Source organism: Delphinus delphis, chromosome 6 (assembly GCF_949987515.2).
Source record: "Delphinus delphis chromosome 6, mDelDel1.2, whole genome shotgun sequence".
NCBI classification, from domain to species: Eukaryota; Metazoa; Chordata; class Mammalia; order Artiodactyla; family Delphinidae; genus Delphinus; species Delphinus delphis.
Window position 1 is genome coordinate 5,071,901 of NC_082688.1, and position 12,676 is coordinate 5,084,576.

The following is a 12,676-nucleotide window of genomic DNA, read 5'->3' on the forward strand; positions in this document are numbered from 1 at the left end:
CTCCATCCCTGAACAGCTGTCCTCAAAAGCTATGGCCCTCTCATCTGCAAATGGAAAGAGTATTTGCCCTTGTGAGGTTGCTGGGGTAACCAGGAAATGCACTTGGCATGGTGACAGGCACACGGCAGCACCACGAACACGGGTGCATTTACATCCCGCTAAGGTCACGCTCCTTGGGAGCGGAGCGATCAGCGGCACAGGGACACTTACCGCTTTGGCCTGCCGTCCTTCACAACTTCCTCCTCCTCATCATCATCGCTGAACTTCAACTTCTCCGAGTAGTCCACTTCTTCATGGAGGCCTGCAACAGGAGCACGGCCAGAGAAAGTGAGACAAAATGCGAGTCTCAGCAGTGCTAAGGTCGCCACTGGGGAGCTTCCTCCAGTCAGGAACTGCACCAACCCAGCTGGGTAAGGCACACCACCCAGCTGCCACCACCAGAACACACACTGCGGATAAAAATGAAAGACAGGGCTTCCCTGGTGGCGCGGTGGTCGGGAATCTGCCTGCCAAGGCAGGGGACACGGGTTCGAGCCCTGGTCCGGGAAGATCCCACAGGCCACGGAGCAACTAAGCCCGTGCGCCACAACTACTGAGCCTGCGCTCTAGAGCCCGCGAGCCACAACTACTGAAGCCTGCGCGCCCGGAGCCCGTGCTCCGCAACAAGAGAAGCCACTGCAGTGAGAAGCCCGCGCACCGCAGCAAAGAGCAGCCCCCGCTCGATGCAACTAGAGAAAGCCCGCGCAGCAACGAAGACCCGACGCAGCCAAAGATAAGTAAATAAATAATTTATTTAAAAAAAAAAAAAATGAAGGACAGTGCTGGCACAGGTAACAGCAAAGTAGCCTGGTTAGACTAACACCCCCCGGTTAGACTTAAGACAACAGCTCTTAAATCTAGACAAAATACTCTGCAAGTGTATCAGGAGGTGAGGAGAGTGGGCAAAAGCAGGCAGAAGCCAGCCAGGAGGCCACCCTAGCAATACAGACACCTGAACAGTGAGATTCGTGGGTGGCCGTTTTGCCCCAGGGCCCTCCCCTACCCAAGTGGCTCAGGTGGCAGAAAGTCACCATCAACTGATGAGTGGGTACACAAAATGCGGTAAAGCCATACAACGGAAGAGTATTTGGCCACTAAAAAAAGATTTTAAAAGAGTTCAGACACATGCTGCAACATGGTGATCCTTGAAAACATTATGCTAAGTGACAGAGCCAGATGTGAAAAGCCACGTATTCTACTGTGGGATTCCATGGATAGGAAACGTCCAGAACAAGCAAATCCACAGAGACAGAAGGTAGATCCACAGAGACAGAAGGGAGATGAGCGTTTGCCAAAGGGCGTGCGTGGAGGGCAGGTGGGAACTGGGAGTGACTCTGCTGATGGGTATATGGGCGTCTTCCGTGGGAGACAGAAATGCTCTGGAATCAGACAGGGAGGATGACTGCACAAACCTGTTAATATATGAAAAATATCTGAATTTTAGACTTTATAAGGGTAAATTTTACGTAATATGAAAATCTGTCAAGTGAATTATACCGTTAAAAAAAGGAGACGACGACAAAAAGCCCAATCCAATTAAAAGGCAAGTTAGATTTGACGATAAAGCAAGTGCAATTACATGCTGTTTCCCAGAGCATCACTTTATATACAAACACAAGTGGGTTAAAGGGAATGGATGGAAAATATACACCATGACAACAATAAATAATTTAAGTCAGAGCAATGATACTAACATAGGACAAAACAGACTCCAAGACAAGAAGTGTTACGAGAGATAAAAAAGGATATTTGAAAACAATATAAAGGGACAATACGTCAGAATTATAAAAATGATAAATGTGCATAACAGCTTCAAAACAAATGAAGCAAAAACTGACGGAATTAAAGGGAGAAATAGATAAACCCACAATTATAGCAGAGAGTTTAACACCTCACTTTCAGTAACCGGTAGAACCAGACAAAAATGTAAGTATGTAAGATCTGAACAGCACTACCAACCACCTTGACTACACTGATATGTACAGAATGTGATATCCAACTCATAGAACACACATTCTTTTCAAATGCACTTGGAATATTCACCAAGATAGGCCATATATCTTGGTCATGAAACAAGTCTTAATAAGTTGGGAAGAACTGAAGTCATACAGAATATGGTCTCTTGACTACAATGGAATTAAATGAGAACTCTAGAAAGCTCCAATTAAAACGACTGGTGAACTAGAAAACAATCAAACAATGGAGAAAACTAAAGCCAAAAGCTGTCTCTTTGTAAAGATTAATTAAACTACTAAGCCTTTAGCAGAAGTGAACAAGAAAAAGAGAAAAAATACAAATTAGCTAATTATCAGGAATGAAAAAGGGTGATACCTGTATCACTACAGACCCTACAGACATCAGGAAAAAAAAAAAAAAGGAATATTATCAACAACTTTACACCACTAAGTTCAACTCAAAAGAAAGGAACAAATCCCTTGAAAATCACAACTTATGAAATACTGACACAGAAACATCGGAAATCTGAGCAGCCCTATGACTAATCAAAGAAGTTAAATTTATTATCACAAATGTCTTTAGAAAGAAAATTCCAGGGCCAATCGGTTTCACTGGCGAATTTTATCAAGCATTTATGAAAAAACTAATACCAATCTAACAGAAACTCTTTCAGAAAGTAGAGAAGGAACATTTTCCAACACATCTTATGAGCCCAGCAAAACCTGGTATCAAAACCCAAGGGCGATATTAAAAGAAAATTACAGACCAATATCTGCCATGAACACAGGCACCAAGAATCTTAAGAAAATATCAGCAAATTGAATCTAGACGTAGGTGGAATTTATTCTAGGGATGCAAGGTTGGTTAGCATTAAAAAATAAATCAGGGGGACTTCCCCGGTAGTCCAGTGGTTAAGAATCCACCTTCCAATACAGGGGACGCAGGTCTAATCCCTGGTTGGGGAACTGAGATCCCACATGCCACGGGGCAACTAAGTCCGTGCGCCACAACTACTGAGCCTGTGCTCTACAGCCCGTGAGCCACAACTACTGAGCCCGTGTGCCACAACTACTGAAGCCCACGAGCCTAGAGCCCATGCTCTGCAACAAGAGAAGCCACCACAATGAGAAGCCCGCCCACCACAATAAAGAGTAGCCCCCACTCACCGCCACTAGAGAAAGCCTGCGCACAGCAATGAAGACCCAACGCAGCCATAAATAAATAAATGTATTAAAAAAAATCAGCAAACTAGAAATAGAAAGGAATCTCCACAATCTGATAAAGAACATCTCCAAGAACCTTACAACTATCATCATATTTAATGGTGAAACACTAAACACTTTCTCCCTAAGATCAGGAATACAGAACTTGAATACAACATTGTACTGGAAGTACTACACTGCAATAAGGCAAGAAAAAGAAAAGGCATTTAATCTGTCCCTATTTACAGGCAACATGATGGTTTATGCAGAAAATTCTAAGAAATCAACAAGAGCTAGTAAAACTAATGAATGCATTCAGCAAACTGTCTGGTACAAGGTCCACACACAAAAATCAGCTCTATGTATGTCTATATAATAGCATCAAACACTAAAAAACAAAACTTTTCTTTTTTTTTTAAAAACCAGTACCATTTACGATAGCGTCAAGAAACATAAAATACTCAGGAATAAACATAACAAAGATGTTCAAGACCTCTATACTGAAAACTATAAAACACTGCTGAGAGAAATGAAAGCCCTAATAGAGAAAGTTTCACCAAGTTACTGGACAAGAGATTCAAAATTAAGATTTCATTTATCCAGAAATAAATTCAACACAATCTTAACCACAATGCCTGCAGGCTTTTAAAATACTGACCGGTTGATTCTAAATTTACATGAGAATGAAAAGAACTTAGAATAGTCAAATAATCTTAAACATGAACAAAGCTGGAGAACTTACACCACTGAATTTAGAACTTACTATAAAGCTACAGCGTGCTATTGGCATAAGGATGAATAAACAGATCAAAGGAACAAACAGGGTCCAGAAATAGACCCACATTTATACAATCAACTGATTGTTGGCAAAGGTGTCAAAGCAACTCAATAGGGAAAGAAAAGTCTTATCACAAACAGTGCAGAACAATTAGACAACCCAATTTATTAAAATGAACTCCGACCCCTATCCTACACCATATACAAATTAATACAACACGGATCACAGATCCAAAAATAAGTGTTAAAACTATAAAACATAAGGGAGTATCTTTGCCACCAAGGAGAGACAAAGATTTTTTTATAAAGGACACAAAAGTAAAAACCATAAAAAACACAAATTTGTAAGTTAAACTTCATCAAAACTGAAAACTTCTGCTCATCAAAACGCAGTGCTAAAAAATGAACAGACAAGGCAGGCAGTTGGAAAAAATATCTGTGAAATGTTAAGTCTCCAAGGACTTGTATCCGAACACACACACACACAGACACACAAAGACACCAGTAGGCAAATCGACATGAAAACGTGTTTATCATCATTAGTCATCAGCAAGATGAAAGTTAAAAGCACAACGAGATACCACTACACACCCACTAGAATGGCTAAAAATAAAAAGACTCACATCAAAGTGTTGTGAGGATGCAGAGCAACTAAATTCTCAAAATCGAGGCTGGGAATGGCATCACGAACCACCATGGAAAAAGGCTTGGGTGCTTCTTATAAAACTAATCACACACCTACCCTTTAATTCAACAATTCCACTCCTAGATATTTACCCAAGAGAAATGAACATATCATTCATAATGGAACTTTTGAATGGGTAAACAAATTATAGTATTTGAACAAATGATAGTATCTGATACTATACTGAGGTATACTGAAATATACCTCCGTAATTAAAAGCAACTATCGATATACATAACATGGATGAATCTCACAAACGTCACAGGAGAAGGAAAGCTGTGGGACTCCATTCGTTTGCAGTCTGCAGTTAAGATTCATCGTAAGACAGGGAGGCCTTGGGCGAGTCTTGGACACGGTCCGGGAGGGAGACTGGCTAGGGAGGGGCTGGGTGGTGAGGAAAGTGCTCTGTATGTGACTCAAAACTGTAAAATTAAATGTGTGCCTTTCAACGCCGTTAAAGTTTACTTGAAAACAAACAATCCAAAAGAATTTTAAAAGAAAATAATCAGGTTGGGGGGTGGGGTTGGGTGAAGATAAGAAGAAACGACAGGGAGCTCCCTGGGGTTCATTACACTTGTTTGTTTTAACTTTTCCATTATACAAAGTCTCTTTTCCCCCTCTAAGGTCAAGACCAAAGACAAAAGAAGACATGGCCCTGTCAGGAAGCAACTGCTCGTCTGAGTACCAACCAATAAGGATCTCTTCAGGGCACCGAGGCTGCTCCCCGCCCCTTGTTTCCATTGCACCTTGCCGAGGAAAACAGTGGGCTTGGTGTCAGAGGACTTCCAACCTTGGTAAGCAGAGACAGACCGCAGTCCTCCCCTCCGAAACCCGCAGCTGTGAGCCCACCAGCAAACACCCCCACCCACCTGCCCAGCCGTCGTCAGCATCGGTGTCCAGGTCGTCAAGGCCCCGCAGGTTCTCTGCATTGATGATGGTGGGCCTCGGCGCCCGTTCCACCAGCTGCCTCAGCGGACGGATCGGGCGAGTCATTCCCAGCCTGTTTTCTTTTCTGATGAGAGAGAGAAGGGTAAAGATGCTGGACTCGTGTCAAGTATACATACGGAAGCAAACCCAAGTACTTTTCCAAAACTAAATCCTACACTGCAAAGGTTCATGTGTGCCCTTAATATTAAAACCGTCTCCTTTTTAAAGGACACACAGTGAACAAATACATCCTCGAAAGAAGTTCTGCTTCGTTCTGCAGTTTTATATGCTCAGGCTAATGTCTAGGGCAGCAGCAATAAACACATGCCAAATCTTCACCTGCCAGGAACCTGAAATCTCTTGTCCTGCCCCAGCCTTCTCACACTCCCTGGGTCTTGAGCTGGTTTCTCTGAGGTCTCCAGAAGACTAAGCACTTTCATATGTAAGCCCACTATCTTGTCCAGTATCACCAACCAGGCTAATTTCTACATACGTGACTATAATGCAATAACCTTACCCGTCTTGGTCATTCATCTGGAACTGTCTAAAAGGAACACGGGGTTCAAGACGGAGCTGGGGAAGGGGAAAAGATCCTCGTTCCACTGTACCCTGGTTCTCTGATGACTGTGGCGAACACATCTGAAACATAACATCAATGAACAGGGTTTTCTGGTAATGACCCAGATTCTAAGTTCCACTTGCATTAAAATTTGTTTTGGAAAATGGAAAATGGGAAAAAGAAACAGGAAAGTCTTGGGGTTTTCCAATTAATCTTATCAATCACCATCTCCCCCATTTCTTTCCTGCTGTCAGTATGCAAATCTGGGGACCTGTGCCTTGGGGAATATACCTGCCTCTCCTTCTTCTAAAGAGCTAAGGCTAAGATAACATCCACATCACCAGGGAAAGAAGCCAGAGGCCCTTAAGATTTGAAAAGAAGGAGAGAAAATGCAAAAGTAATGGAAGCCTCCAAAGTAGGGTATCAGGGCAAAGAAACTGGGAGGGAGAACCCAAGGTGGACATTCAACCACGTGAAGTAGGTTCTGCTGGACATGAACAATCGGACCTCATGGGGAAAAAAATGCACACTCCGAAGACTTACAAAAGCAGGAAGCATGTCATGGTATGTAGGTGGGTGGTATACATTCCCCATGAACTGTGAAGCCCCTTTTCGGACAGGCTGAGCCGGGCGGAGAGAGGGGTCCTTAGAATCGCTGGTACATGACGAGGAGGGGGCTCCGTCTCCCGCACTCGAGTTCCTGCTGCCCAGCTCAGTTGGGGAGGCGCTCAGAGACGTGGCAGAAATTATGTTTCGCCCACCGCCCTCCCTCCAGCTTGTCACATCTGGAAATTGAAAGGGGGCAAAAGGGGAGAGGAAAGAGGAGGGGGAGGAGGGATTGTATGAGGTTCTGAAGGTCAAGGGACCCCCCTCACTCACCAAAAAATTTTAAAAAAAAACAAAAGTGAAGAATCGAGTCGACTGGTCAAGTCTGTCAGGGAAGGTGGGGGGCAGACACCTGGCCAATGAATATGAACTTGCTGAGGGAGTCTGACTGTCAGAGAAACACAAAATAAGGTCCACTCAGAGAGAAGGCAAGTGTCAACGAGACGTGGTCTTCATCGACTCTCAGAAACTATACAACCTCAGACCTGACACTCCAAAGAAACCAAGACGGCCCCAGTGAAAGCAGCCTTGGGTCATTTCTTCCACAATCATGCTGACCCCAACAAGACCAGCACTGTGCTCAGCACTGGACTGGACTTTAGAACCAGAGAGAGTTCCGGACACGTGTTCTAGCTCCATTCAGCAGTGGCACCTCTAGTCAGAGACTCCCCAGCTGTGAAGTAAAGCAGAGCTGCTCTCCCCTCTCCGAGAGGGGGCTGGAAGGGTCTGGGGCCCTACCCACCGGGCCTCACCCCACCTGCTCTGGCAGCGGCCTGTGGGGCCCTCCCACAGGTCACAGATTGAAACCTGCCAACCCTCTGTGACCATCTTTTTAAGACGAGGCTTTCCACTGCAAATGTAGCAAAGCCTGGTGGAATCCAGAGGCCAACGAGGAATCAGATGAGCCAAAAAGACTCCTCTTTCCAGTCAACTTGTAGTTAGGAGTTGAAACAGGTCCCTGAGTACCTGACCCCTAAGAAAATGGAACCCAGGACCGGAGCCACAAGGTCACAGACTGCTCCCAGCTCTTCAGGTGCCTCATGCGTGATCTTGGCCAAGCCCTGGTCACCCCTCAGGCCATCTGCTTCTTCATCTTCTCAAACGAGGAGATGGGAGTGATCCCAGAAGCTGCTTCTACTTCTAAACGGTTATAATCCTATAGCAGCTCATCTTAATTAATCCCAAAAAGTTAGAGTTCCTGGCCTAAGGAATTTGATTATGTATTTGGAGCAGCCAAAATACCCCAGCATAGGCCGCTGAAAAGGCCGTATGTTTTATGAGAGCTGCACGGTGATTGTTTCATTTATAGGATATCTGTTCTCGCTTTGGGATACCTTGGGGATTAATCAAAACAAGCAGATAAAAGTCTCTCATATTTCAAAACCTGATCAACTCCCCCCCCAAGGGCTACTTCAGAATCCGTGATTAGAACAGATGGAAAATCCCATTCCTAAACAACACCTTGAATACTAACCACCCAAGACCACGAAGAAAAAAATAGTACCAGTGAGAATTGCTACACAATCCTGCTGACCCCTTGGCCAGACCCCAGATGAGGGGTCGTGGAGGCTAGTGCTGGGCCGGCTACTCAACCAGGGGAACGTGTTAAAAAAAAAAAAAAACAGATTCTAATTTGGCTGGGGATGGGCGAGGGTTGGAAATCAAGACTTTTTAACAAACGCCCCAAGTGATTCTGACAAGATTCAGCCAAGTTTGGGAGCCGCTGGTTAGAAAACAAGCTCCTGAGTCGGGAATCAAGTTAACTGACCCTTGGTCTGTCTGTCCTCGCCGTGACCACCCAGGCACAGCAGAACTAACATCTGATGCCTGCTGGGAAGGCGGACAGGCCTGGCCTGACCCAAAGGACAAGAAAGGAGGAGCGACCTCCAGCCCAGCCCAGGGAATAAGTCCAGCAGACGCATGGATCAGGTGCAGGATCAACGGGCGTGCTTTCCAGCCAGGGAGCCTGGCTCCTCGAGAAACGGCATGCTTCTACGAGGGCAGAAAGACAAGGGGAAATTCTGCTGTTCCCGTGGGTGCCCAGACAGGGGCTGCAGTTCACTTACTCTGAGGGCGGAGGCTTGGTCCTGGCCCATACGACAGATCTAAGACGCCCTTTTCTTTGCCAGCCTTGTCCTGCCCTCCAGCTGCTTTCAGCGTCGGAAATTCCTCGGGAGAGAAGGATAACAGTCGGCTTGAGGCCCTTAAACCTGTCAAGAGAGTTGGGAAGACGTGCAGAGCAGTGAGAGGGGCATCAACGGCTCTCTGCTTAACAACGGCACACGCTGGCAGCCACGCTGCCCTGAAGGGAGCTCCTTCCTGGGGCGCCGTCTGCGCTGGCCTTCTGTGCCCGCAGAGTGGCACTAGGGTTCCCTGACAAAGGGAGGCTGCCCGCAGACCACACCAGGTCCCTCGCCAGCCACCCTGCAGGAGCTGGTCACAAAGGGCAGGGGGTAAGGTATGGCAGCGGTTCCAGCCCAGATCCTTCCCTCCCACTCCTGGAAGAAGGCAGTAAGGTCCTTCCAGTGGCCCTGGGGGGCGGATAAGCACGGTCTTTGGTGAAATCAGCCCAGTGAAGCCAACTGCTTTTGGGTGGAGGTAATGCCCTGGCCCCCAACGCCTCCACCCTAGATTTACACCCTCACCCGAGATTTATGCCTCTTCGTCTGTCCACTCCAGTTGACTATTTTCTACAGAGATCCTCAAGCCCTACAAGACCAAACATTTCACTCTTGCGATCTGGGAACAACTTCTTTGTTCTTTCATTCGTTCCCCTACACTATGAACTCTGCAGAGAAGAAGCCTTTTCTTAACTTTGTTCCAATCACTCACAGCACTTAGCACCGGGAACCTGCAATCGTCTTTTCAATGAATAGATAATAATAAACGATGCATTTTAGGGTCTAGAGTGGGATTTGGTCCCTCTCCTGGAATACACAGCGCATGTCCAGCACCACACAAACTTAATAACAGCAACATCACACAGTAAACTGTCCAACTGTGACATGCTTTGATCCCTAGACAATACAGCCAATCTGTCCCTAGGTATTACTGATCTGAGGACCTGCTAACTCAGGCAGACTTTGCCGGAAAGATGCAGCAGGGATTAGTGCAGATGCACAAGGCGGTGATTCATCCACCATCCCACTTAGTAAAAAGGTCCAGGGTCAAATGAACATGCCGGGGGGATAACTGGACACATTATTAACCAATGATTAACCTGAGAGATAATCGCCAAGTGTCGCAAAGGAGCACTACTGCTCACATAGTTGCTTCATTATGTTAAAAGGTCATTGGCAAGAATGAAATACGAAAGTCTTGCTTTTAAAATATGGTAGAGGGACTTCCCTGGCGGTTCAGTGGTTAAGACCCCGCGCTTCCACTGTAGGGGGAGCGGGTTCCATCCCTGGTCGGGGAACTAAGATCCTGCATGCCGTGCAGCGCGGCCAAAAGAAAAGAAAAAAAGGAGATAATTTGAAGTTAAAAAACAACAGCAACAACAACAGCAAACGCCTAGTACTTTTTTTTCTGCCTCAACAGTCATGAAGGTATTATTCTAATCATGAATTAAACTTACCCTCCACAGATAAAAAAGATAAAGTGAAGAACTCAAAATCTCAAACCAAAGTAGTAGTATTCCTAAGGTTTGAACACCCTGTAATGTTCACCCACCAATCCCTCCTACCATCTGTTCTCTGCCATGAGAAACTGAGGCAGTGAAATCAGGGGCTTCTCTGAGGCCCCAGATGGAGCCGCCGGTGGTGCTCTGGCAGCAGAGCCCACGAGCCATGTGCCTCTGGCCTCTGCCTGAACCACACAAGCAGGCCTCCTGGGCCTGATCCAAGTGAAACAGACCAAACGACCACCTTCTACATGGAGAGAGTCTGTCAACTCAGGAAGAACCCTTCTGAGTTCCAAAGAGTCATGAAAATGTTTGTGGGCCACACCCCCAAATCCCACAGCCCTGGTGGCATCGCGGGCTTGTGACCCCGGCATAGGAGGGGAACCAGAAGCCGGGTTCCCGCCCCGGCCCCACCTGGTCGGCACGTGTCTGTTCTCTCCTCTTGGGCTACTGGGCTCTGCCGTCTCCCAGACGAGCTATCACATGTTTACAGAGTATTTTACTGTGTTTTGGGATTATTTTCTAAATCAAGTTTTCTTTTGATAGGTAATACAATCAAAAGGTTCAAAGGTAAAAAGCCTTAAAAGAGCATAAACAGAAGCCTACCTCCTACCCTCGTGCCCCATCTGCCTACTTCAAACACCCTCACAAAACAGGTAGTCTTCTGTTTCGTTCCTTCTCTCCCTTCCTCTTATGTTTCCTTCCAGAGATTTTTTTTAATGCGCACACAACATTTTTAGAAGCGTACTTTCCCTCTCCCCAGTTGTTGCACAAATGGTAATATACTCTGCGTACTATTCCACACTTTTTTTCACGTAAGAATATGTCCTGGAGATCTTGCCAGATCGGTAGAAAACTGCTTTTTTCCCTTACAGCCAAGTAGTATTTCATTAAAGTACCATCCTTTGACGCACATTTCAAGGGACTGTGTCCAACCTTTTGCTATTACAACGTTGCAATGAATAATCTCGTGCATGTCATTTCACACAGCTGTAAGTATCATCTACAGGGCGATTTCCTCCAAGTGGAACCTCCAGGTCAAAGGGTATTCGTGCTGGTGTGTGACGGGCAGTGCCAATTTACACTAGTTTTTTTTAATCTCTGTAAGTTCTTGTTAGATTAAAATGAATATTCCATTTACTTAAGGAAATTGCAACCTTATGGAAATGAAGGCTATAGAAAGCAAAGAACCACTGTTAACAGTCCAGTGAATCATCTCCGTCATGCCTCCGTGAAGACCTTGCTTCCCGTCTGCAGTGCCTTGTTGCATCCCCACCCCACCTGGCCCCGCTCACCCTCCAGGCTGGGGCAGCCAGCTGAGCTCCCCCTGCCCTTTCTCCTCTAGGCGAGCTACGGCTCCAAAGCCCCCGGCACACCTTCGGGCTGAGGAAGGGGTGGGCCTTCAACCGCACAGCGACCGGAGGCTAGAGGGGCCCGTCCTTGGGGCATCGGAGTGGCAGGGGTGTGTGGGGAAGGTGGCACACGGAGCTGGTTTTCTACTCTAAGCCATAAAACGTAAAGTCTGGCCAGGCCTTGGCCAGCAGGGATACGCAGAAGACAGAGGGCAGTGCCGGGACAGGAGCCAAGGGTAAAAAAGGCAGCCCGTGCTGGTTAACAGGAAAAAAAGCAACTGCGGTGTAGCCACTCACACCACCGTCCCTCTCCATCCAGCTTGGGGCGCCGCCCAGCGTGCTCTGCACAGTGTGCTAGAAATACGCACGCCTACGCTGGGAAACCAGGAGTTCATGTAGAAGAATCTGGGTTTTTGGCTCCTCTCAAGAACACCCGTGGACCCTGGGCCCACATTCTCAAAGGGCTCCAGATGCTGGAGGGGAGCCAGATTTCCCTCTGCCCCAGCGCCCCTCAGCCATGCCACTCGGGGGCCGCTCTGCTCTGGGCCTGCCTTGGAGCCATTTCAGTCTGTTGCTCGGCATTCACTTAAAACTCGGGATGCTTTCCCCTTCCACTCACCCCACAACGGCTGTGCAGAACCACTGCAGCCGTCTGAGTCCCTGTGTCAGGCGGGACACCAATGGTAACAAATACCACGCAACCTCCGCATGCTCTGGTGTCACTGCCCAAAAGCAAGCAGTTCCCGAGGCTGCTGATGTGCAAACCCAGGTACAAAACCAGTGCCCCGCAGGCAACACCTCCTCCCTGGGGGCTGGGGACTCGCTCCAATGGCGGCTCAGCCGACGAGGGAGCCCAGGGCCAGCGCCCGGTCTCTCCGCACACCTTGGGAGGGCTGTCCTTAGCAATAATGTTCAGTGAAACCAAAGAGCTGACGTGCTCTGCAGAATCAG

General features: G+C 46.9%; 1 protein-coding gene across 24 annotated transcripts in view; it reads right to left on the bottom strand.

The window, feature by feature from the left end:
- Positions 1 to 12,676, bottom strand: part of PRRC2B (proline rich coiled-coil 2B) — a 100,908-nt gene that overhangs the window by 39,102 nt on the left and 49,130 nt on the right. For 23 of the 24 annotated variants that reach the window (XM_060013927.1, XM_060013932.1, XM_060013937.1 and 20 more), the window contains exons 6-10: positions 8,818 to 8,961; positions 6,689 to 6,930; positions 6,104 to 6,225; positions 5,529 to 5,671; positions 211 to 301 (exon numbers count right to left, since the gene is read on the bottom strand). In XM_060013927.1, coding sequence (XP_059869910.1) covers positions 211 to 301; positions 5,529 to 5,671; positions 6,104 to 6,225; positions 6,689 to 6,930; positions 8,818 to 8,961 — 742 coding nt within the window. The remainder of the gene's footprint in view (positions 1 to 210; positions 302 to 5,528; positions 5,672 to 6,103; positions 6,226 to 6,688; positions 6,931 to 8,817; positions 8,962 to 12,676) is intronic. The other variant, XM_060013945.1, reaches the window with a different exon arrangement.